Raw genomic sequence first — 26,701 nt, 5'->3', positions numbered from 1 at the left:
TTACTCTTGCAATACTGACAGTTTGTAGTTTCCCTCGCGCCACTCTAGTTCCAAAGCAGGCCACTAAGGAGCTTTTGATGATTGATTTCATAGAGGATGTGCATAAGAAAGACATCAATTTCTGTGTTTCATTAAAATACAAGGACACAACTGGTCTCGGATAAAGTGCATAAAAATCTATTCAGTGCTCAGTGGTACACAGGAATTCGCACATCTCCGTAACTTACTATGAAGTGGATGCCTGAATAACTGCTAACAATAAATTTCATGATGTTGTAGGGCTTCTCAGTTATGGTAAAAAAATAATTGTAATCCTGATTATTTTGGCGAAAACTGAAATGACAATTATATGACATGAATACTTCTTAGACTTCTGAAAGATCTTGCATTTATTGGGAAATTCTGTTTGGACAAACTCGCACAAGTAAGCTAGAATTTGAAGAATTAAAACTCCTCTCCCATCGCTTCAGGCCTCCCTTCATGGCCATGCCTCCAAAACACCTAAACTTTCACTGTCGACTGCTGGATGACTAGTTCTTGAGAGACATCATTAGGAAGCTCATCACTGTTCTGTTCTTCCACTTAATGAGCAAGAGGAGTGGTAGCCAAGTAAGGTAGGAAGCAAACAGTGAGAGGGAGAGAATGCCTGAGGGGTTATTAGGGTGTTAAGGAGACAGACGTGAATGTGCATGGGTGAGCTGGATCAGACACTTGTTATCTGGAGCTGGATCATAGTGGTACTAAGCCAATATGATGTGGCTGGACAGAGATGTCCCTCTCTCCACCAAAATCCTTCAGCTCCTTCTGAGGGATCCAAAGGTTTCCCCAGGCCAGATAAGGTAAGGTAGGGTAATCCATCTATCTATATAGATATCTTATCTGGTCCTAGTTCTAAATACCCAGAAAATGCCTTGAAGATGTTGTGCAGGAAGTATTCTAATCACATGTTCAAAACACCTCAGCTGACTGCTTTCAAAACAAAGGAGAAGTGTTTTGCTGCACAAGTCCATACAGATGTAGACCAATAACAAATGGATGTGTTACATGACACTGCTTATTTGCACTCCTGAAAATAAATGTGAATGCCCAGGCTCTTCTCTTCTTTCTCCGTCTCTTTAGTTCAGCCAACCAGACCAGGACATACCCTGCTGTGTTTACCTGCTTCTGGAGTTCCTGTCTGTGATTGTCACCCAGACTGTGGGTTGTCTAATCACTCCATCGTCCCATGTGGCTAAACAAATCGTGTTAATTGAATAATTGTACGCGGGTGCACATTTCCAAATTTGTCAATGTCAGCTACACTGTCGGCTACAAAAGCTTTGAAAACGACCTCAAATATATGATATAATGTTTGTAGGTTGTGATGAAGGAAGCACTACTCTGCACTACTCTTCACGTGACCTTTAAAGCAAGCATGCAGCTATATTCACACACACATACAGCATACACACAAAGCAAATGGTTTTGGTTCTCCACCAGAATACAAAGGGTATTAACTGTGAAATAGCATCATATTGTAAATAACGAGTCATGAATCCATATTCACGGTGTTTCAGGCTGCTATGAATGAAGTCCTGTTAATGTTGTGCCAGGGGCAGAATCTGTGACTTCTACCCTATTGAATTCTTGCATTTATCACGGACGTGTTCTAGCTCACTACACTGTTCAGTGGTTGCATGGTCTGGGTGTTGGTTAGCAGCTTAGGCACATTTGTTGCAGAGGAAGAAGGTTTGCGACCTTCACATTGCGATCAGTGTTTGTGTAATTAATGGATGACTGAAGCATGTGACTGTCACAGTGTGCTATTGTCCTGGATCATGACAAAAGATGGAGGCTTTCATTGACTTTCTGGAATCAGCATCCAAAATGTGTTTGTATATGGTGAAAGTAACTTTTAGGAGACATTTACTTATTTTGGCAGTGACATTTATGTCTTTGGGTCTTCAACATTTGAGATTGAGAGACACCTAGCAACAACTTCTGGAATCATGAGGGGTTGACGAGATGCTGATACCTTTGCAGGAGAATGGTGGTCTATATTTTTGGGATCCTGGTGCTGCCTGCCTTAGTAGAGGTCCATAATACTTGGACCCTAACCAGTGATCTAAAGTAATGACTGGTTGTCTTTTATATGAGATCTCTTGGATGATTCTTGGGTACTGCTGGAATAATTGTGTCAAATTATAATTACTGAGGGAGCCCCACATAAGGAGAATGACTTGGCATTATGATTGAATGTCAGCTACGACACTTTGGCAATGTTATGTTCTCTGGGTGTGATCCAGCACACAGATGCCTCAGTGTGAAGGACCCAGCAGGTGGTGAAGGCCAAGGGGGACACCCACATTACACCTGGCTGAGGCAGTTACATGGGTAAGTTCCAGAGATGTTGACCCGGCGTCTGGCTGGATGGTTACTAATACAGGGAACCCAGTGCAGCTCTACAATGTGGCAGCAGAGTCTACAACTGATGTAGACTCAGGTTTTACTCTCAGGTACGTCAGACAGGGGGTTAGCACCCTCACTGCAGGATGATATTATAAAATATTTAAACATAAGAACTGTGACAGACTTGCATTTTAATGAGTTTCCTTCAGTCATTACAATATACTTTTAGTCAGCCTTGTCTTGCTCTAATTCAATTCACTTTTCTTCAACCATGTGTGGGTTTCAGTTTTTTTTTTTTTTAACCTCAACCAGACTCCCTGGGGATTTTATTGTAATATAATTCCTTTTCTCAGTTGTGTACATGAGCAGAATTGTAACTGCAAAATGGACAGCAGCACAGAGAAAAGAACAGGGGCTAACAAAGAAGTGATGCACATACATTTAAAGGTAGACCACAGTACTACCCACGAACAACCACCTGCATCCATGAATTGAGCACACTAAATAGGAATGGCTTCAATTTTAAATAAATGTACACAAAGGGCAAATCATCAACAACACATAATTTGCGATCTGTCAGTCTTAACAGTGAAATACGAACCAACATCATTGAACCAAAGGTCAACTGTGCTGTAACAGTCCACCTTGACACCTTTCTTGCCGACTGCATAATGGTAAAAACCATAAAAAGTAGATGAAAATCATAATAAAACTGCTAAATGAATAGCTGCCATTATGATGTGGTGATTCCAATACGCTTGAAGAGAAAAGAAGGTGCAGAGGAGTCATCCAGATTCTGTGTTTGATCCAAGAGCTTCTGCTGCAGATCATGATCAAGTACTAAAACACATTATTCACATGAAGTTTGACCAACATGCCACCATTTGTCTTAAGAGTGACATCAGCGCCATTTTAGTCCTGTTTACAGCCGGCCATGAAACAGGTACTTGACAGTTATGTTGCACTTTGTAGTCTCAGCATTATGTAACAGAGGGTGAATGGCTGATGCTGCGAGATGTCCAGAAAAAGAAAGCACTCTAAGAAATGAGTCATCGCCAGGAAGCAACACACAGTCAACATTTTCATTGTTTCACTGAAAAACTAATGAAACAGATTGGTTACTGCTGACAGCTTAGCCTGCTGCTAGTTTTCAAGCTATTTTACATTATCTTATTGGTTGGAAAAAAGACTAATATAGCATAGTCAAATAACAGTGGAAAGAAAAACGATTTTCCCTCACAAATGCTATAGAAATATGCCTTTGGTTCACAGCCATAGTAAAATTTTAGTCTGCTGCTAGCCGTCAAGACTACTTGAAGTTAGCTTATGGGCTGGGAAAGCTTTGGATATTGAAATAATAATGTAAAGATAAATTATATGCCCTCATAAATGCAGGATAAATATGTCTTTGATTGATAGCTACAGTAAAATTTGGAGGAAAACTAGCCTTGTGTCAGTCTTCAAGGCAAGTTGAATATAGCTTTTGACTGGATAAAGCTGTATTATTGGATATTTAAAGTAGACCTGCATTGAAATAAATGCAGTCAGATATTTGGACCAAAAAATGACATATTTACACATAAGATCCTTCTGAATGTAGTAAAGTAAATCTGCAAGCCCAGATCTGTCATTCGACGGAGAAATCTTCGTTTAAAAACGACAAATTTACAGCTAAAATTTAGCCCTCTGCAAAACTGTCAGCACATCCGGGATGTTACAGTGACGAGCGGCAGAAGACAGCGCGCCAGCGTCAAAGAGAAGACCCTATCCCAGCATGCATATGCCAACTGTAATTTGTGGATTTACGTCAGTTTGCATCTGTTACAAAAGCACCCTTTTATTGTCTTAAATGGATGGATGGACTTTTTTAAAAATTTCATATTGTCTTGCGGTACGTTTGGTGAGTATACATTTCTTTTATTTTTGCTTGAAAATTATTTTTGGGGACTTTTTCATACGCCCATTTGATTGAGTGGTGTCACATTGAAAATCTACTGTCTTTAGCCTCCGATGTTACCGTTGCGGGGTACAGATGCGGGACCCGCAAAGAATCCAAGTCATTAAAAAGATACAAACCTCTCTCAGTGGCCACGGAGCTCTGCGGCTGCGATTACTGAGGCCGTGCGGTGTGAGTGGCCCGCTGCAGCGTTTACCAAGCCAGCAGATTCAGTAAGCGCATCGGAGGCAGTGAGAGCAAGGCGTCGGGGAAGAATGTCGCCCGCTGTCGATGTCGCCGCTGATCTGAGCATGCAGAGCTGTATCTCGCATTCATTGCAGCTTACTTTTGGATGTTGAAACCAGGATGTGTATAACAGTAACATTACTAAAAGATAAAATCAATTTCAATGCGGGATTGGACTGAAGGCACTAGCGCTCCGTCTTCTGCTGCACGTCACTGCAATGTACCGGATGTACAAACAGTTTTCGCGGAGGGACAAATTTAGCTGCAAATTTGTCATTTTTAAACAAAGATTCCCACTGATTCCGCTGAATTACAAATTTGGGCTTGCAGATTTACTTTACTGCTTTCATAAGGGTCTTATAAATACATATCAGCTATTTCTTTCTGAGATCTGACCACATTTATTTCAATGCAGGTCTACTTTAAACAACAAATATAATGTTCATATGTTGTTGTTTCACAGCTACAGAAAAACAAGTGAAAAAGTTTCCTCCTTCGAGCCTTCAAGGCTATGTGAAGTCACCTTGCAGGCATGAAAGTTAAACAAGCAAGAAGCAAAAAGATGTAGAATGAATGACTTAATTCTTGTTTTGTATGGGGGGGGGGGGGGGGGGTGCTCAAAGGGAAATAAAACAAAACATTGTAAGCACTGTATTATTTGTTTTTTATTAAACAGAAATAAGATGGCAAACACCTTTTGCTTTATTTGCATGTCATTGTGTGTTATCGGGGCAGTATGGTGGCTAAGTTGTTAGCATTGTTGCCTCACAGCAAGAAGGTCCATGTTGGGTACAGTCCATCTGGGATCACTTCCCATCTTGTTGTTTCTGTGTGGAGTTTGCATGTTCTTCCCATGTTTGCGTTGGTTCAGCTTGTTGCTACCGTTTCCGTCCCACTTCTAGGTGAACTAGAAACTTTAAATTGTTCGTGAATGTGTTTGTCTATATGTGACTCTGCGATAGACTGGCGTCCTGTGCAGGGTGTATCCTGCCTCTTGCCCAATGACTCCTGAGATAGGCTCTGGCTCCAATGTGACCCTTAAATGGAATGATGAATGAACATCAGGTTGTGCCACTAAATGTATCAATATTATCATAGACATGTGGCCTCTATCTCTGTGTGTGTGTTGTGTGTGTGTGTGTGTGTGTGTGTGTGTGTGTGTGTGTGTGTGTGTGTGTGTGTGTGTGGTGTGTGTGTGTGTGTTGTGTGTGTGTGTGTGTGTGTGTGTGTGTGTATGGGTTTGATCACGGAGAAACCAGGGAGAGCTGACATTTGCTGTTTGGTATGCTTATGTATTTTGGATCAAGGATGAATGCCACCAAAATGGAAAGTTGATAGGACTAATATTTTTGGAGAAACTATGGATATTAGCTAACAACACTGAAACAATGTATAATTACATACTGGACTCACACGCCATTCCAGCAGGTGTGCATGCGTGCGTGTGTGATTTTATTTAGTAAGTTCCATATCAATCAATCAATCAATTTTTTTTTATATAGCGCCAAATCACAACAACCAGTTGCCCCAAGGCGCTTTATATTGTAAGGCAAGGCCATACAATAATTATGTAAAACCCCAACGGTCAAAACGACCCCCCTGTGAGCAAGCACTTGGCTACAGTGGGAAGGAAAAACTCCCTTTTAACAGGAAGAAACCTCCAGCAGAACCAGGCTCAGGGAGGGGCAGTCTTCTGCTGGGACTGGTTGGGGCTGAGGGAGAGACAGGAAAAAGACATGCTGTGGAGGGGAGCAGAGATCGATCACTAATGATCAAACGCAGAGTGGTGCATACAGAGCAAAAGAGAAAGAAACAGTGCATCATGGGAACCCCCCAGCAGTCTACGTCTATAGCAGCATCACTAAGGGATGGTTCAGGGTCACCTGATCCAGCCCTAACTATAAGCTTTAGCAAAAAGGAAAGTTTTAAGCCTAATCTTAAAAGTAGAGAGGGTGTCTGTCTCCCTGATCTGAATTGGGAGCTGGTTCCACAGGAGAGGAGCCTGAAAGCTGAAGGCTCTGCCTCCCATTCTAGTCTTACAAACCCTAGGAACTACAAGTAAGCCTGCAGTCTGAGAGCGAAGCGCTCTATTGGGGTATATGGGTACTACGAGGTCCCTAAGATAAGATGGGACCTGATTATTCAAAACCTTATAAGTAAGAAGAAGAATTTTAAATTCTATTCTAGAATTAACAGGAAGCCAGTGAAGAGAGGCCAATATGGGTGAGATATGCTCTCTCCTTCTAGTCCCCGTCAGTACTCTAGCTGCAGCATTTTGAATTAACTGAAGGCTTTTTAGGGAACTTTTAGGACAAACCTGATAATAATGAATTACAATAGTCCAGCATAGAGGAAATAAATGCATGAATTAGTTTTTCAGCATCACTCTGAGACAAGACCTTTCTGATTTTAGAGATATTGCGTAAATGCAAAAAAGCAGTCCTACATATTTGTTAATATGCGCTTTGAATGACATATCCTGATCAAAATGACTCCAAGATTCTCACAGTATTACTAGAGGTCAGGGTAATGCCATCCAGAGTAAGGATCTGGTTAGACACCATGTTTCTAAGATTTGTGGGGCCAAGTACAATAACTTCAGTTTTATCTGAGTTTAAAAGCAGGAAATTAGAGGTCATCCATGTCTTTTATGTCTGTAAGACAATCCTGCAGTTTAGCTAATTGGTGTGTGTCCTCTGGCTTAATGGCTAGATAAAGCTGGGTATCATCTGCGTAACAATGAAAATTTAAGCAATACCGTCTAATAATACTGCCCTAAGGGAAGCATGTATAAAGTGAATAAAATTGGTCCTAGCACAGAACCTGTGGAACTCCATAATTAACTTTAAGTCTGTGAAGAAGATTCCCCATTTACATGAACAAATTGTACATTATTAGACAAATATGATTCAAACCACCCGCAGCGCAGTGCCTTTAAATACCTATAGCATGCTCTAATCTCTGTAATAAATTTTATGGTCAACAGTATCAAAAGCAAGCACTGAGGTCTAACAGAACAAGCACAGAGATGAGTCCACTGTCCGAGGCCATAAGAAGATCATTTGTAACCTTCACTAATGCTGTTTCTGTACTATGATGAATTCTAAAACCTGACTGAAACTCTTCAATAGACCATTCCTCTGCAGATGATCAGTTAGCTGTTTTACAACTACCCTTTCAAGAATTTTTGAGAGAAAAGGAAGGTTGGAGATTGGCCTATAATTAGCTAAGATAGCTGGGTCAAGTGATGGCTTTTAAGTAATGGTTTAATTACTGCCACCTTAAAAGCCTGTGGTACATAGCCAACTAACAAAGATAGATTGATCATATTTAAGATCGAAGCATTAAATAATGGTAGGGCTTCCTTGAGCAGCCTGGTAGGAATGGGGTCTAACAAACATGTTGATGGTTTGGATGAAGTAACTAATGAAAATAACTCAGACAGAACAATCGGAGAGAAAGAGTCTAACCAAATACCGGCATCACTGAAAGCAGCCAAAGATAACGATACGTCTTTGGGATGGTTATGAGTAATTTTTTCTCTAATAGTTAAAATTTTGTTAGCAAAGAAAGTCATGAAGTCATTACTAGTTAAAGTTAATGGAATACCTCAGCTCAATAGAGCTCTGACTCTTTGTCAGCCTGGCTACAGTGGATGCTGAAAAGAAACCTGGGGTTGTTCTTATTTCTTCAATTAGTGATGAGTAGAAAGATGTCCTAGCTTTACGGAGGGCTTTTTTTATAGAGCAACAGACTCTTTTTCCAGGCTAAGTGAAGATCTTCTAAATTAGGAGACGCCATTTCCTCTCCAACTTACGGGTTATCTGCTTTAAGCTACGAGTTTGTGAGTTATACCATGGAGTCAGACACTTCTGATTTAAAGCTCTCTTTTTCAGAGGAGCTACAGCATCCAAAGTTGTCTTCAATGAGGATGTAAACTATTGACGAGATACTCTATCTCCCTTACAGAGTTTAGGTAGCTACTCTGCACTGTGTTGGTATATGGCATTAGAGAACATAAAGAAGGAATCATATCCTTAAACCTAGTTACAGCGCTTTCTGAAAGACTTCTAGTGTAATGAAACTTATTCCCCACTGCTGGGTAGTCCATCAGAGTAAATGTAAATGTTATTAAGAAATGATCAGACAGAAGGGAGTTTTCAGGGAATACTGTTAAGTCTTCTATTTCCATACCATAAGTCAGAACAAGATCTAAGATATGATTAAAGTGGTGGGTGGACTCATTTACTTTTTGAGCAAAGCCAATAGAGTCTAATAATAGATTAAATGCAGTGTTGAGGCTGTCATTCTCAATATAAGAACATAATATAATTGTAAATACATTAAAAATACATGGATGACACAAAAAAGTGAAAACAATGACTTACATTGGAGCCATTTGAAAATCAAACAGCAAAATAGAAGTAATAATAAAATAAAATAATAATATTAATAATAATAATAATAATAATAATAATGTGTATCAGATATCAAGAACCTAAACAATTTATAAATACATAAAGATAAATTAACATTACAAAATTACATAATTAACAGGAAATAAAAGGGTTGATTTCTTCTTCTAAAACTGTTGAGGTCTAAGGATTCTAAAAACACTCTGGACTCACACAACTCATGATAGAAACTTTGCACAATTTATTACAACCCTTGAAAAATATCAGCTACCTCTTTTATAAACACTACCAAATCTAGAGCCCGTGGATCCCCACGAGTAACATGCTAGTACAATACATAAAACTTCAAGACGCCTTCAAAAACAAAAAATAACAATGATGTGTTTTAAGTATTGTAGTGCATTATTATAATGCATAAGTAAATAATACTATTGTAAATAATACTATTTTTTGAATACTTGGGATAATTTTGGATATTTGCTAATTTATTTGCTGTATCCAAGCAAAATTCCATTTTAAGGCAGTTATTACTCTGTTAAAGTATCACACATAGAAACCCTGACATGCATTCATGCATTCAATAGTTTTTCTTTAAAATAAATAAATACATAAATTACTCGGATGGTGCCTTATTGTAAAAAAAAAAACAAAACATAAAAGTAAATAAAACAAAGCCATTATACTATGAAAGGGTACTTTATAACCACTAACTTGCCAATTACAGCACTTCATGGGCTGTGCAGAGCTGTAATATGTGGCGGTAAATTTATTCATTCATCGAGAGTAGAAAGAAAGTAACAATGTAAATGCCTATAATGGGGCAACACCACCTTAAACGTGAAGTTGCTGTCGACTGTGGTCGGCTAAGAATGACATTGTGAAGACTGTGATTTGTATGCCCTGCAACAGGGAGACGAATCAAAGAGTTTCCAGGTTGGTGACCTTGGCTTTAATCATAGATGAATGGTGACAAGGGAGTGAGAGAGGCAGAGAGAGGAGAGGAAGAGACAGACAGAAAGAGAGGGGGGGGGGGAGGCAGGAGGCAAAAACAGAGAGAAACAGAAGTTGAAAATGAAGTAAGGATAAACGGATAACTGATGAAGGAAAGGAGAAACAAGACAATGGAAGCAGAGACAAACACCTGCATAAAAACACAGGTAGAGTAATTTTTATTTCACAGAGGAAAGGGATGGAGGAGTGACAGAAGGGGAGGGTGGCTGGAATGTCTTCATTGACTCATTGATTGACAAACAGTCGACATACGCTGAGGACTTTACACCAAGGCTACAGTTACTGATAAAAATTAGATTTATCTTTTGGGATGTGGGTTTAGCATAGTCATTTGTGCATACTCTCTCTCTCTCGCACACACACACACACACACACACACACACACACACACACACACACACACACACACACACACACACACACACACACGGTTAATACAATATTTTTGCTAAACCTCTTGAGTTGAAGATAAAAATATATATAGTAAGGACATCTGGATGCCTGCTTCTTTTCAAACCCACTGTAGTGGTGTACAGAGGCACAAAAACGCTTTCACTGTCCAACGACTTTCTGACCTGACTGGACATTTATATATACACACACAGCAATTTACAATGAATATTTTGTTGTTTCACTCTTGGGCACTTATTAAATTAAACAGCATACAGTTTTGTTTTGTTTTTTTGCTTTGTCAAAGTTCGACTCCAATGAATGCCCAAAATTGTTTCTGAAAACATTTGACTGCATTCTTGCAATGTCAATACAATATATATAGTACTTTTCATTGCTAAAATAAGTGCATCCAGAAAGTATTCACAGCATTTCATGTCTTCCATTTTGTTATGTTACAGCCTTATTTCAAAATGGATGAAATAATTTTTTTCCGTTAAAATTCTTAAAATACCCCCATCATAACATGTGAAACAAAGGTTTTGAGATTTTTGCAAATTTATTAAAATAAAAAACTAATAAATCACATGGGCTAATGTGATTGTACAATGTGACTAATGTATTCACAGTCTTTGCCATGAAGCTCAAAAATGAGCTCAGGTACATCTTGTTTCCACTGATCACCCTTGAGAAGTTTGTACAGCTTAACTGGAGTCTACTTGGGGTAATTTCAGTTGATTGGACATGATTTGGAAAGACACACACCTGTCTACATATAAGGTCCCACAGTTGACAGTGCAAGTCAGAGCACAAACCAAGCATGAAGTCAAAGGAATTGTCTGTAGACCTCCAAAACAGGAAAGCACAAATCTGCAGAATGGTACAGAAACATTTCTGCTGCTTTGAAGGTTCCAATGAGCACCCTCCATCTGTAAATGGAAGACGTAAAGGATTCAATTCAATTCAATTTTATTTATATAGCGCCAAATCACAACAAACAGTTGCCCCAAGGCGCTTTATATTGTAAGGCAAGGCCATACAATAATTATGTAAAAACCCCAAAGGTCAAAACGGCCCCCTGTGAGCAAGCACTTGGCGACAGTGGGAAGGAAAAACTCCCTTTTAACAGGAAGAAACCTCCAGCAGAACCACGCTCAGGGAGGGGCAGTCTTCTGCTGGGACTGGTTTGGGCTGAGGGAGAGAACCAGGAAAAAGACATGCTGTGGAGGGGAGCAGAGATCGATCACTAATGATCAAACGCAGAGTGGTGCATACAGAGCAAAAAGAGAAAGAAACAGTGCATCATGGGAACCCCCCAGCAGTCTACGTCTATAGCAGCATCACTAAGGGATGGTTCAGGGTCACCTGATCCAGCCCTAACTATAAGCTTTAGCAAAAAGGAAAGTTTTAAGCCTAATCTTAAAAGTAGAGAGGGTGTCTGTCTCCCTGATCCGAATTGGGAGCTGGTTCCACAGGAGAGGAGCCTGAAAGCTGAAGGCTCTGCCTCCCATTCTACTCTTACAAACCCTAGGAACTACAAGTAAGCCTGCAGTCTGAGAGCGAAGCGCTCTATTGGGGCGATATGGTACTATGACGTCCCTAAGATAAGAAGGGACCTGATTATTCAAAACCTTATAAGTAAGAAGAAGAATTTAAATTCTATTCTAGAATTAACAGGAAGCCAATGAAGAGAGGCCAATATGGGTGAGATATGCTCTCTCCTTCTAGTCCCCGTCAGTACTCTAGCTGCAGCATTTTGAATTAACTGAAGGCTTTTCAGGGAACTTTTAGGACAACCTGATAATAATGAATTACAATAGTCCAGTCTAGAGGAAATAAATGCATGAATTAGTTTTTCAGCATCACTCTGAGACAAGACCTTTCTAATTTTAGAGATATTGCGTAAATGCAAAAAAGCAGTCTTACATATTTGTTTAATATGCGCCTTGAATGACATATCCTGATCAAAAATGACTCCAAGATTTCTCACAGTATTACTAGAGGTCAGGGTAATGCCATCCAGAGTAAGGATCTGGTTAGACACCATGTTTCTATGATTTGTGGGGCCAAGTACAATAACTTCAGTTTTATCTGAGTTTAAAAGCAGGAAATTAGAGGTCATCCATGTCCTTATGTCTGTAAGACAATCCTGCAGTTTAGCTAATTGGTGTGTGTCCTCTGGCTTCATGGATAAATAAAGCTGGGTATCATCTGCGTAACAATGAAAATTTAAGCAATGCTGTCTAATAATACTGCCTAAGGGAAGCATGTATAAAGTGAATAAAATTGGTCCTAGCACAGAACCTTGTGGAACTCCATAATTAACCTTAGTCTGTGAAGAAGATTCCCCATTTACATGAACAAATTGTAGTCTATTAGATAAATATGATTCAAACCACCACAGCGCAGTGCCTTTAATACCTATGGCATGCTCTAATCTCTGTAATAAAATGTTATGGTCAACAGTATCAAAAGCAGCACTGAGGTCAAACAGAACAAGCACAGAGATGAGTCTGAGGCCATAAGAAGATCATTTGTAACCTTCACTAATGCTGTTTCTGTACTATGATGAATTCTAAAACCTGACTGAAACTCTTCAAATAGACCATTCCTCTGCAGATGATCAGTTAGCTGTTTTACAACTACCCATTCAAGAAGTTTTGAGAGAAAAGGAAGGTTGGAGATTGGCCTATAATTAGCTAACATAGCTGGGTCAAGTGATGGCTTTTTAAGTAATGGTTTAATTACTGCCACCTTAAAAGCCTGTGGTACATAGCCAACTAATAAAGATAGATTGATCATATTTAAGATCGAAGCATTAAATAATGGTAGGGCTTCCTTGAGCAGCCTGGTAGGAATGGGGTCCAATAGACATGTTGATGGTTTGGATGAAGTAACTAATGAAAATAACTCAGACAGAACAATCTGAGAGAAAGAGTCTAACCAAATACCGGCATCACTGAAAGCAGCCAAAGATAACGATACGTCTTTGGGATGGTTATGAGTAATTTTTTCTCTAATAGTTAAAATTTTATTAGCAAAGAAAGTCATGAAGTCATTACTAGTTAAAGTTAAAGGAATACTTGGCTCAATAGAGCTCTGACTCTTTGTCAGCCTGGCTACAGTGCTGAAAAGAAACCTGGGGTTGTTCTTATTTTCTTCAATTAGTGATGAGTAGTAAGATGTCCTAGCTTTACGGAGGGCTTTTTTTATAGAGCAACAGACTCTTTTTCCAGGCTAAGTGAAGATCTTCTAAATTAGTGAGACGCCATTTCCTCTCCAACTTACAGGTTATCTGCTTTAAGCTGCGAGTTTGTGAGTTATACCACGGAGTCAGGCACTTCTGATTTAAAGCTCTCTTTTTCAGAGGAGCTACAGCATCCAAAGTTGTCTTCAATGAGGATGTAAAACTATTGACGAGATACTCTATCTCACTTACAGAGTTTAGGTAGCTACTCTGCACTGTGTTGGTATATGGCATTAGGGAACATAAAGAAGGAAACATATCCTTAAACCTAGTTACAGTGCTTTCTGAAAGACTTCTAGTGTAATGAAACTTATTCCCCACTGCTGGGTAGTCCATCAGAGTAAATGTAAATGTTATTAAGAAATGATAAGACAGAAGGGAGTTTTCAGGGAATACTGTTAAGTCTTCAATTTCCATACCATAAGTCAGAACAAGATCTAAGATATGATTAAAGTGGTGGGTGGACTCATTTACATTTTGAGCAAAGCCAATTGAGTCTAATAATAGATTAAATGCAGTGTTGAGGCTGTCATTCTCAGCATCTGTGTGGATGTTAAAATCGCCCACTATAATTATCTTATCTGAGCTAAGCACTAAGTCAGACAACAGTTCTGAAAATTCACAGAGAAACTCACAGTAACAACCAGGAGGACGATAGATAACAACAAATAAAACTGGTTTTTGGGACTTCCAATTTGGATGGACAAGACTAAGAGTCAAGCTTTCAAATGAATTAAAGCTCTGTCTGGGTTTTTGATTAATTAATAAGCAGCTGGAATGGAAGATTGCTGCTAATCCTCCGCCTCGGCCAGTGCTACGAGCGTTCTGGCAGTTAGTGTGACTCGGTGGTGTTGACTCATTTAAACTAACATATTCATCCTGCTGTAACCAGGTTTCTGTAAGGCAGAATAAATCAATATGTTGATCAATTATTATATCATTTACTAACAGGGACTTAGAAGAGAAGGATCCACCAGAACTCCTAGAGCTGGCTGTCCTTCTCAAATTGAGTGATCGGTGGAGAAGGGCCTTAGTCAGGGAGGTGATCAAGAACCCTGTGTTAACTCTGTCAGAACTCCAGCATTCTTCTGTGGTGAGAGAACCTTCCAGAAGGACAACCATCTCTGCAGCAATCCAACAATCAGGCTTGTATGGTAGAGTGGCCAGACAGAAGCCACTCCTCAGTTAACGGAACATGGCAGCTTCCCTGGAGTTTGCCAAAAGGTACCTGAAGGACTCTCAGACCATGAGACTCAAAATTGTCCGGTGTGATGAGACAAAGACTGAACTCTTTGGTGTGAATGCCAGGCATCACGTCTGGAGGAAATCAGACACCATCCCTACAGTGAAGCATGGTGGTGGCAGCATCATGCTGTGGGGATGTTTTTCAGTAGCAGGAACTGGGAGACTAGTCAGGATTGAGGCAATCCTGACTCTGCAATGTAGAGAGACATCCTGGTTGAAAACATGCTCCAGAGTGCTCTTGACCTCAGACTGGGGCGACGGTTCATCGTTCAGCAGGACAATGACCTTCAGCACACAGCCAAGATATCAAAGGAGTGGCTTCAGGACAACTCTGCGAATGTCCTTGAGTGGCCCAGCCAGAGCCCAGACCTGAATCTGATTAAACATCTCTGGAGAGATCTGAAAATGGCTGTGCACTGACGGTCCCCATCCAACCTGATGGAGCTTGAGAGGTGCAGCAAAGAGGAATGGGCAAAACCGCCTAACGACAGGCTTGTGGCATCATATTCAAGAAGGTCCATCAATAAAGCTGTGAATACTTATGTACATGTGATATATATATATATATATATATATATATATATATATATATATATATATATATATATATGTATATATATATATATATATATATATATGTATGCTAAAAAAAAAAGTCTTTTTGATGTCCTTATGGGGTGTTGTGAGTAGAATTTTGAGGCTGTAACATCACAAAATGTGGAAAAAGTGAAGTGCTGAGAATACTTTCTGGATGCACTGTATGGAATAAACTTACTGTGAGCGTATAGCCAGCAAATCAGCACCTTGGACTGTTGTGATCGTGGCTCAGTATAAGCACGAATGGATTTATACAGTGGCTCTCTCCATTAAGTTTCTATTGATCTCTATGGGAAATTACTCAGAAGTAATAAATGAGGATATGTCCAGCTATTGCAGAGCCCAAGTTCATTTGACTCTTGTGATATTTGAAACAACATGTGAAGTGCTGTGCTTTAAACTACAGACCGATTTAAAATCAAGTAGGTCACAGGACTTAAACAAAATCACTGCATCGAGAAGACCATATTGTAATGTCACACATTTCTGTGCTCACTGAAAAGATCCAGCAAAGCAAGTTTGCACTTTGAATCATTTTTGTCATCTCAAGATCAAACTCCATGTATAAAGGGCAAAAATGCTGAAAATATGATTTTTAATACCAGTTTTGAAACTCCTTTGTGTCATTATTGCGATACGTCCACAAATTAAGGCATCACAGAGGGCAATAAAGTTAATTTCTACAGGAAACCATCGTTTTGTACTATACCAATTATTAAAGAATTGCACAACAATTTACTAAAAGGGCTCCACAATGAATGGAAATATACTTCACTGATAAATTAAGACACCCACTTTTCAATAACCATTGTTACAGACAACAATGAAGCAGCAGGAAATGAATATATGGTCTTCCCCTGCTAATACAAGCAAAAGGTTGGTCATCTTTGTGTCTCAAAGTTGTTGACATGGAGCAATATCTCCCTCTGGTGGACATTTACCATTAATGCAGGGATAATAGAATCGTGCAGGTACAATAGGATTTCAGCTCTAGTATTGGAACAATCTGTATAGAAAGCACTCTTTACATTGAAAGAAGTCTTTCACACTTAAGGGATATTTTCATGAAAATATCTTAAGACATCAAACTCCTTGGGGTTAATTTTTTGGTTTCAGAACATTAAACATGCCTTCTCTAAAGACAACAATAGACTACAACTGACACATATGGAATAAAACACATTGGAACAAAAATGAAAATGCAATAAGATCTGAGGTCTGTGACAGATAAATCTGTAATTGTACAGTCAGACAGTACAGCTCTTCCCAGGTATTATCAAAGAATTATACACACAATATACAGATGTTATTCTGAAATGTGATCAAGCAAAACTAAATGTAGTACTCCACTCTGTTAAAGAAACTTTCAAAACCCTAATGGGGTTAAAATCAAACAAACAAAAGATCTGTTTGTGTTCTTGTGTGGACACTATAAATTTAACAAAAAACAATGAAACAAGGAAAGTCTTGTTACTTACCTTTATAGTTGATTTTAAATCCTATAGAACCGACACTCTCATCTGATTGCAAGTGGAGCCACATCTGGTGAGTCATACTGACAATCAGGTCTGGAACAAAGCTGCCTGACAGGCTGAAACACAGGAAGGAATATGATTAAATCACTACCATAATAATTCATAAAAAGGCCATAAAATATAACTTCATTACTGTATTCATGGCCACCATCAAGTTCTCAAATGCTTTTCTCTGCATGAACAATTTACATTGTTGAATGTTGAGTGAGATGAATTTGGTAAATTTCCTTGAAGTAACAGCAAACGCAAAATTAAAAAAAAAACTGCCTTCTTTTTTTTTTTTTTACCAAATCCTTTCTATTCAAAGTAAACTAGAAGAAACCAACCAGCAAATCAGCCACTTTTTTTTTTTTTTTTTTGGTAATTGTAAATTGCAAGTAAAATGAATGAACGGCTAAAAAAGAATTCATAAAATACCAAAAAAAAAAAAAAAATCATTAACAGCAGCAAAAAAAAAAAAATGATATTTTCAGTTGAAATCACAAAATTTGATTTGAGAAACTGGATGATTTGCATGAATGCTGCAATCAGAACATTTAAAAAAGACTATTCCATTGAATATATCGAACAGATGTGACAGCCGTTACACAATGTGGTGATATTTTTAAGAGATGTTACAATGTAGGATATCCTACCACTGACCCACACTTGAATACAACAGCATACCATACTTACACTTGTAGGATGGTGGTAGGATCGCCCACTTCCCCTCCATCTCCTATCGTCAGAGTATCATAGGCTATCTCCAGGTCAAACTCCTCAAAGTTGATCTGGATTACCTACAGTTAATGCACACACATTTATCCCAATTACAATTTCACATCCTCTGAACAATTCATAACAGTAATGAACAAATAAAACAACATATTGTTGATTAACTCAGCTGACAAGATTCCCATCAGTAATTTTTAGTACTTAGAAAAAGTTTTATCCTTGTTTTTAAATTCTGGATTTACTTTCCTTTTCAGTTGTATGTTTCATCCTTTATTTTACCCATCCACTCATCCACATTGTTGCCATCCACGTTTTGAATTATGAATGGTTAATTTAGGCATAAAAACATGAACAGAAATATAAAATATTTAAATTAAGTCTTATATCATGTTCTATGATGCTAATAACTAGTGAACTTTCCACCATAATGCAGAGCGGGTAGCAAAGTGGGAGAAAGAGTTTGCCTACAAATTTGAAGATTGGGGTTCGATTCCCGTTCACCCTACCCGTTTGTGTCCTCATACAAGACAATTAAGATGCACTGTCTTGGTCCACCCAGCTGTAAATGGGTACCAGAGGTAACCTACATTGGATTGGTGTAGACTCATCTACTTCACACTACAGAATCCAGGGATAATCAATGAGCCTCATGACCTTCACTATATAGGACTCATATCTACTTCTTTCACCATAAAGATGCTAAAAATACACCTATATTTCTCATTACTTACTGCTCTCTTTCACACGTAATAATCCGTTTGTGCATCACACAGTGAGGTTTGATTTCTTTCAGCCTCACAACAAGGCTGAAGAAGGATATATAAAACACCTCCTGGATTACACTCAAAGCTGCTCAGAACTCTGATCAGGAATGATTAAACCAACACTTTCTGTTTCATCTAAGACCAGGAAGAAAGAAAAGATCTGGCAGAAGAGACAAGATGAGAGGGTGAGAACAAAGAGAGAGAAAGGAAGAGAGACAGAGTCACGGATCGAAGGGGAGTGATGGAAGCAGACAGAGCGGGGCGGAGACAACAGGAGGATCGAGAGACCAAGAAGGGTTAATGCTGAGCCAGAGCTTTGATGCTATTCAATGTACACTGAAAGAATATTTCAAACTTGATTTCTGACTTGACCCCCAGGGGAACATTGCAATCCTGCTCTCTCCATCCCAGGCCCTCGCCTCACTTCCTCTCTGTTTGTGAGGATCCGACAGATTTGCACATTCATTATTCTGCTGGAGGACTTCAAAAACATCCACAAAGATCTCACAGCTCCGAGTCGCCGAATGGCTGCCACATATTTACAGTAATTTACGCATACATATCCCATGATTTTGTTGTGGATTTAAATCACATACTTACATGATATTGTGCAAAAAGAATTAATCACCAATGGCCAGTATTGCCACAGTTACTTTGAAAAAGTAATCCAATTATTGAATAATCTTTTTGAGCCACTGCAGTCTGTTTTTAGAAATTATCATTCCACAGAGACAGCTCTCACTGAAGTGTTTTTAGAAATTATCATTCCACAGAGATAGCTCTCACTGAAGTGGTGAATGATCTTCTGCTTGCAATGGATCCGAATACCACTACAGTTCTGGTGCTGTTAGATCTCAGTGTTGTATTTGCTACCATGGATCATCATATTCTACTCTACAGGCTGGAGAATCATTTTAGGATTACTAGGAGTTCCCTTGTGTGGTTGACATCATACCCGACGAGCCGTTCTCACTGTGTTTTGTACAGTAACACTAATTCTAACCTTAGTGACATGAAATTTGGGGTTCCACAGGGGTCCGTCTGAGACCCCCTGGTTTTCTCCCTTTATATATCACCCCATGTGCACATATTGCAGCGTTTTGGGATTACTTTTCACTGCTATGCGGATGATACTCAGTTAAGCCTCGGTCCCACCGAGTGAAGAAGGAGTGAAGAAGGAGCCACGCACCCTGTTTTTTTGTTTTGTGAGCTATCGTGGCATTATAGTGGCTCAGAGTGGCTCTTAGAGGCATTATCTTCAGTTAACGAGGCTCCTCTCTGAGCGTGGCGCTAATTTCAAGATATTCAAAATTTAGCAACAACAGCGAGGCGCAGTTTGTGTTCGAGTTACTGCGACGGCTTAGAGGCATTTGCGTGGTCCTTACGAGTCTGCAAAAAGTCCATTATCCGTGCGCCTGGCACCTTCGCAGGACCTGAGAGGCTATTTTTAGAGCGGCTCCTCCTCTTGCGCACACAATTGCACCTGCTCTGTGTGCTGGACTATATTTTGTAGTGGATTAATCATTTTCTGCCAAACCTTGGATGTTGAAAACACTTCTAATCACTTCTGGCATCACAGAGGACTGTTTCATCTGGACACTTTTTTTCCTCTCTTTCTTGCTCCATATGGGATGTATTTTGAACAGCTTAAGGTAATTATTTTTAATGTTTTTTATAGCTTGATAAAACAGTTCCTAGCTGTAAAAGTATGTCTGTATGTTGATGTCTGTTGTATGTAGAAGTATGTTAATTTAATATCTTGTTAATGGATCACATGAGCTCCGCTGTGTGTGCGCACTGAGGCAGGACCTGAGAGGCTATTTTTGGAGCGGCTCTCCTCCTTTGCGCACCAAATTCCACCTGCTCTGTGCGCTGGACTCTAAATAAAATAATTATTTTGTAGCGGATTAATCATTTTCTGTCAAACCTTGGATGCCGAAAATACCTCTAATCACTTCTGGAATTAATGGATCACATGAGCTCCACTGTGTGTGCGCACTGAGGCAATGACTCATCATCATGCTTCAAACGAGCATTTAGTCAGAATGGCAGCTCACAAAAGAGTGATATTTCAGTCAATATTGGACGAACATAAAGTTGAAATTTGGGTGACTGCGTGAAAGTGGATGTGTGTTTAAAGCCATGGAAGATAATAACTCCAGTGGAGTAGCTAAGAGCTCTGCGGCAGCACAGGTGGGGAGCGCGCAAAAGACTGATTTTGAAGACATAACACAAAGTTAAAAGTTGTATCATGTTGACTTGTAAGCTGCGGAAGAAATATATATATATATATATATATATATATATATATATATATAGATAGATATATAGATATATATATATATATATAAAATGATCCACAGGTGTATATAATAAAAGGCCACCTCATTCTGTATGCAGAACAGCACCGCGTGCAAAAGAGTGCTTTTGCAGAAATAAACGGACGAACACAAAGTTAAAGTGGATTCACGTTGTAAAAATGATTGTGCTTAAAGCCAGGGAAAAAATAAAGCCAGCAAGCCACGGATGGAAAGGAAGCCAGAAAGAGCAGAGAGGCGGCTGTCCATGAAAGGACAACAGCAGCGCACATGCAAAAGAGTGATTTTGCAGAAATAAACGGACAAACAAAGTTTTGTGTGTTTAAAGCCGCAAAAAAAAAAAAAGCCAGAGAGCCGCGGAGCCAGCAAGGAGCACAGAGGCGGCTCTCCAGGAACCCGTGGTTCGGGTCTAGCTGGTCTGGTGCATTACAGGTGGACAGCAGCCTGGCGCATAGCGCACAACTGCGGAACTGTGATGGAGTGTCTATTTTTGGACTGCGTTTAAAAAAAAAAAAAAAAAAGAAGGGACATCTTTAAATGCTGCTGTGAATCTGTGAATTGAAAACCCACACTTTAAAGGGACCAGGTGTGGGAGGGCTGGAGGTTTGGACCAAACTCATGCCTAAATGTGCGCCAACATGGCGCTATCATGGCGCTATCATGGCACTACGTGGCTTAGTGTGGCTGATGCGAGCCATTCGAGGCTGTAATGACAGGTGGTCGTGGCTCACTAGAGGCTGCTACGTGGCACATGCGGGGTACAGAGAGGCACATAGTGGCAGCTTCATAGTGGATACGTGATAGATGAAAACGTGGGTCATTCTTCAAATAATCACCCCACACCCATGCGTGGCTCCTTCTTCAGCCTTCATTATTCGGTGGGACCGAGGCTTTATACGTGCTGGTAATCTCATCCACATAAAATCCTTAGAAGATTGCCTTGCATCAGTGAGAAGTTGGATGTCTAGCAACTTGCTACTTGTAAACTCTGATAAGACTGAAACGACTGAACGCTTAGCCTAGGCTCGTGTATAATTCATCACACTGACAAAGTGAGGAACCCTGGGGTAATTTAGGGGTAATTCCTACGTTGTCCTTTGACCTCTGCATTAGATATATTACGAGGACTGCTTTCTTCCACCTGCGAAATATAAGGAAAATTCGTCTCATCCCGTCTATGGCTGATGATGAGACCCTGATTCATGCATTTGTCTCTTCTAGATTCGACAACTCCAATGTTCCATTTTCTGGTTTACCGGAGTCCAGCATTACGGGTCTCCAAGTGGTTCAAAATGCTACTGCCAGACTTTTGACACGAAGCAGAAAGTTTGACCACATTACACCCGTTTTGGCATCTTTTCACTGGCTTCCTGTCCCAGTGAGATCAGATTTTATGGTTCTGCTACTAACCTATGAAACTGTTCACAGACTGGTACCTCCCTACCTAGCTGACCTAATGAAACCCTACGTACCGGCCTGGGATCTGCATTCTCAGTGTGCAGGACTACTCAGTGTCCCTTGGGTGAATAAAAAGTCTGCAGGTCACAGAGCTTTCTCTTATCGTGCCCCTGTTCTGTGGAATAATCTCCCTGCGTCAATTAAACAGTCAGATTCTTAAGTCCAGACTTAAGACGCACTTATTTTCCCTTTCATATGGCTGGCATATTGGCATAGTATGCTACTATGCTTTTTACTCTTTTAATTCATTTTATAAGGAAATGGAGCGTGCGACAAATTATACTGTATTTGTTGTCTTTCTGATGCTTGATTCTGTTTTTTTCTCTCTGTTTGAGGTGAGGATCCATCCAGAGATGGGTGTGATGTCTGTTTCTGAAGCCCTCCTGTCCTGTGCACTGGCAACATTTCCTGTATATTTGTTTTTTGAATTGTTTTGTAATTTGTGTCAGTGGCATGCCCCAAGCAGAGGGTCACCCCTTTATTAGCAATTTACCTACAATATATGCCCTGCATATGTGGGCATGTATTGTAAATACTGTGCATACCCCAAATTATACCTTACAATGTATACCAGTGTACTTCAATGTACTCTTAACTTACACAAAAATTACTCATAACTTATTAGACGTACACCAGCATATTCGGCATATTCTTAATACATCAACATACACTGGCTAAATCGTCAAGATGTGACAGGCCCATTACCTTTAAAGGTTCTGAATTAGACTGTGTCAAGTGTCTATGGATGATGTTGTTAGTTTTCTAATTTTTGCCTTAAATTACAGTTTAACCAACTAGTTTTAGCTAGCTAATGCTGATGCTTACCTTTAAAAACACCCCCCAGTTATTGCTGTATAAGTCATACCGTTTCTTTTGGTATTGACATCTACAGCTAGATCTCTGGAAATTGATTAAAGAAAGAAAAAAATTCAAAACTAAGCATCAATAAACAGTGACCATGTTGTCCCACCCATGATTCGTGTCGTATGGTATTATTCTTTAGTTGCGTGACAAAAATCATTCTTCAAAGGTTTCTCTCTCTCTATCTCTGAGGATAAACTAGAATTGAATTTGAATTTGTTTCTGACAATGCACACAGAGAAGAACCATTCAATAATTTAAACCATGAAGCCAAAACAAGATGCAACTGAGGATACAAGAAAGCGGCAATGGCACCGCTATCTGTTCCAGTTCAGAAAGAAGGTAAAAAAAGGAGAAGGATGCAAAGATAAAGAAGGGGTCCAGCTATTGCTTCCAGTGCTGACTCAGTGTTATCGGTATGTGAGGCAGATTGGATTAAGGTGCTGAATTTTCTGCAGCAAACAAAATGCTCAGATGCAGCACCACATATATGAGCACAATACATGTGATCACAAAGCAGATTTCTTGAGCATTTCTATTGCTAATCACTATAATTACTTTAAAAAACACTTTATCTTAATAAATGCTGACTGTATAAAAAAAACTTCAGACTGCAGCAAGAAGATACCACATTCCAAAAAAATGGCTTTCCTGTGTTGGGTCACTGGTCTCCACGCTCTCCCAGCTGCCCCTAGTTGCTTTGGGTCGCCACAGCGGATCCAGGAGAGCTCCACTTTGAGATTTGGCAAAAGCCTAATGCCAGATGCCCTTCCTGGCACAACTCCAGTTGTACATGGAGAAACATGTGTAGCTCCTGGTGTTCATAATCTGTCTCCCAGCCAAAGACGAATCAGCATCTACTCTGCTTAATGTCTGAGATGTGACAGGATCAGGTGTGCACAGAGCGGTATGGCTGTACATTCCATATGTGTTACATATGTATTTGAATGTGACTTTGATGCCTCATTTCGTATTAAGTTTTTGTCAGTCAAAATAAATAAATAAAACCACTTACATACAGCCATTGTGTCTTTTACTGCAACACCTCCTCCTCATCTTACTCTGAGCAGCATATATATATATATATCCCCAACAGACACAGACTTATCTTGTATTTTGATGGATTTTCCTTTGGAATGTGGTGTCACATAACAGCATGCTGTATGCCATTTTATTCTGGAGAATATGAGTTTTCTAATAAATGTTTATGTATTGCCATTTTGTTGAGAAATAAATCATATAACACATTAAGAATGTGGCTTACAGGTTTGCTGGACCCGCATAAGGTCAAAAAAAGATTTATGATGTACAAATCCAAGAGTTTATAGACAAGTTGCAGGTGATCAAAACTGATCAGCCATTTCCTCCAGTACTTTGTTTTCCCTCACAGCTCCATCAACCTTCAAGAGCTATACTTTATCAATGCAGTGTCTGAAAACACTAAAGGCAATATGTTTCCACTTCTCTATTTGGCTGGCAGTCATGCAAGCATGCATATTGCTCCCGATCTCTCCCTTTTTTGTTCTCTTTTCCCCTCTTTTTGTTGCTCTCTCTCTAATTGGTTGCTACACCCCTTTGTTCCATCCATCTATGGCCTCTAGCCAATGAGGCGACAGAATGAGATTTCTGCTTGATAAAGCACTTCCTTTGGTTGTCATGGAGACAATGAGGTATGCGAAGCTCCTCCCTAACTATATCATAAGATCTAGGAACACCTTGAAGATGCAGCTACTGTAGAAACATGTGAACCACCTGGTGAGAGGACAAAGTCAGTGGGGTAAAGCAGGAAAATACAGGTTTTGGGAATAATAGATCTTCTGTGATGGTACTACGGTAAACTCTCTGTCACCTGCTCTCGTCTTTTGTGGCTCTGCCTAGGCGGCATAAATTCTTTCAGTGTGAGAATAGCCAATCTTTAACTGACAAAGACTGATGGCACTAGCCAGTTACAACTTTGTGTTTTCCGCCGAATTCTGTTTCACTGAGCTAAATTCACCGGGTGTCTCCTTTTTTGTAACCTCACCCAAAAGTGTGGGAAAAATTATGCATCACTATTACTGTTGCTATGCAATGGCCAAAAAGCAGCATTTGATCCATGGCACTATTTGCAAAAACGATTGCTATGAATACAAACCGATTCCACTAAACTGTATTTTTTTTAATTTGGTAAGTTCAAATAATTTTAAAGACAGTCAATCAAATGGCATACCCTTTCCCCTGTTTTCTAAATATCCTCAGTTTCTCTGAGGGAGTCTTCCCAAGGGATTTATATGTCCATGAAGTCAAAGTTCAGTCAAAAAGACACTTTCACAGGCAGAAGAAGCCCCACACCTATTGTGCACTATTTCAAAGCATTCACAATCACAGGAATAGTCAAATTCATATTATATTTATATACGAGGTCTGTTAGAAAATTATCCGACCTTATTATTTTTTTTCAAAAACTATATGGATTTGAATCACGTGTGATTACATCAGACATGCTTGAACCCTCGTGGGCATGCAAGAGTTTTTTCACGCCTGTCGGTTACGTCATTCGCCTGTGGGCAGTCTTTGAGTGAGGAGTGGCCCACCCTCTCGTCGTTTTTTTCATTATTTAGGAATGGCTCAGACTGCTGCTTTGTTTGATCAAAATTTTTTCAAAAACTATAAGGCACAACTGAGTGGACACCATTCGATAAATTCAGCTGGTTTTCGGTAAAAATTTAACGGCTGATGAGAGATTTTGGTCTGTAAGTGTCGCTTTAAGGACGGCCCACGGCGCCTGACGGCGATCTGCGCTCCGAGGCGGTGTGTGAAAGCCATCAAAAGCCGCCTGAATTTTACAAATGGTTTTCAACACGGAGGTGTTTTTCCTGTCGCGGCGCAGACGGATTTGTGGTGTCGTCATGGAACCGACTCGGCGAATTTGCCAGCACGTTCTTTCATTACAAAATCTCCTTTAACAGTGGAATGTCCGCATAAACTCCTCATGCCGACTTCTTCTGAAACTTCTCTGTTCTCTGACGACGACCTGGGTGAAGAGAGTTGGAAATGTGGAAGTTTTCAGCTTGAAACAGCCAGACGGACGCCACCTCCGACCGCGCCGCGCTGATCCGCTTTGTGAGCTGTCCTTAAAGTGAAAGAAACTCCAAAATGTCTCATCAGCCGTTAAACTTTTCACAGAGAACCAGCTGAATTTCTTGAATAGTGTCCACTCGGATATCCCTCACAGGTCCTGAAAAAATTTTGATAAAGCAACACGCGCCGTCTCCAGCAGCATCTCAGACAAAGGATTTCAGCCGAGAGAGCTGGACCAGTGCTCACTCAAAGCCTGCCCACAGGTGAATGACGTCACCGACACGCGTGAAAAAACTCACGCATGCGCACGAGGGTTCAAGCATGTCTGGCACGTGATTCAAATCCATATAGGTTTTTTTTTTTATAAAAATGCCGGTTAGTTTTCTAATAGACCTCGTATATTAGAAAATACTCTGTCCTGATTTCAACATTAAAAATAATCACATTTCTGTGACAGTTCTGACACATTTCTGCACTCTGTCCTCTTCAGTGTTTTGGCCTGATGCCTCATTTCTA

The 26,701-nt window shown here is 39.8% G+C and overlaps 1 protein-coding gene across 1 annotated transcript in view; it reads right to left on the bottom strand.

The window, feature by feature from the left end:
* Positions 1-26,701, bottom strand: part of LOC117502203 (CUB and sushi domain-containing protein 3-like) — a 1,088,443-nt gene that overhangs the window by 242,661 nt on the left and 819,081 nt on the right. Inside the window, 2 exon segments of the mRNA XM_034161241.1 lie at positions 16,954-17,066; positions 17,686-17,789. Coding sequence (XP_034017132.1) covers positions 16,954-17,066; positions 17,686-17,789 — 217 coding nt within the window.

This window comes from Thalassophryne amazonica, chromosome 20 (assembly GCF_902500255.1).
Source record: "Thalassophryne amazonica chromosome 20, fThaAma1.1, whole genome shotgun sequence".
Taxonomy (NCBI): Eukaryota; Metazoa; Chordata; class Actinopteri; order Batrachoidiformes; family Batrachoididae; genus Thalassophryne; species Thalassophryne amazonica.
Note: the sequence above shows the minus strand (reverse complement) of the source record. Positions and strands in the feature narration are given on the sequence as shown.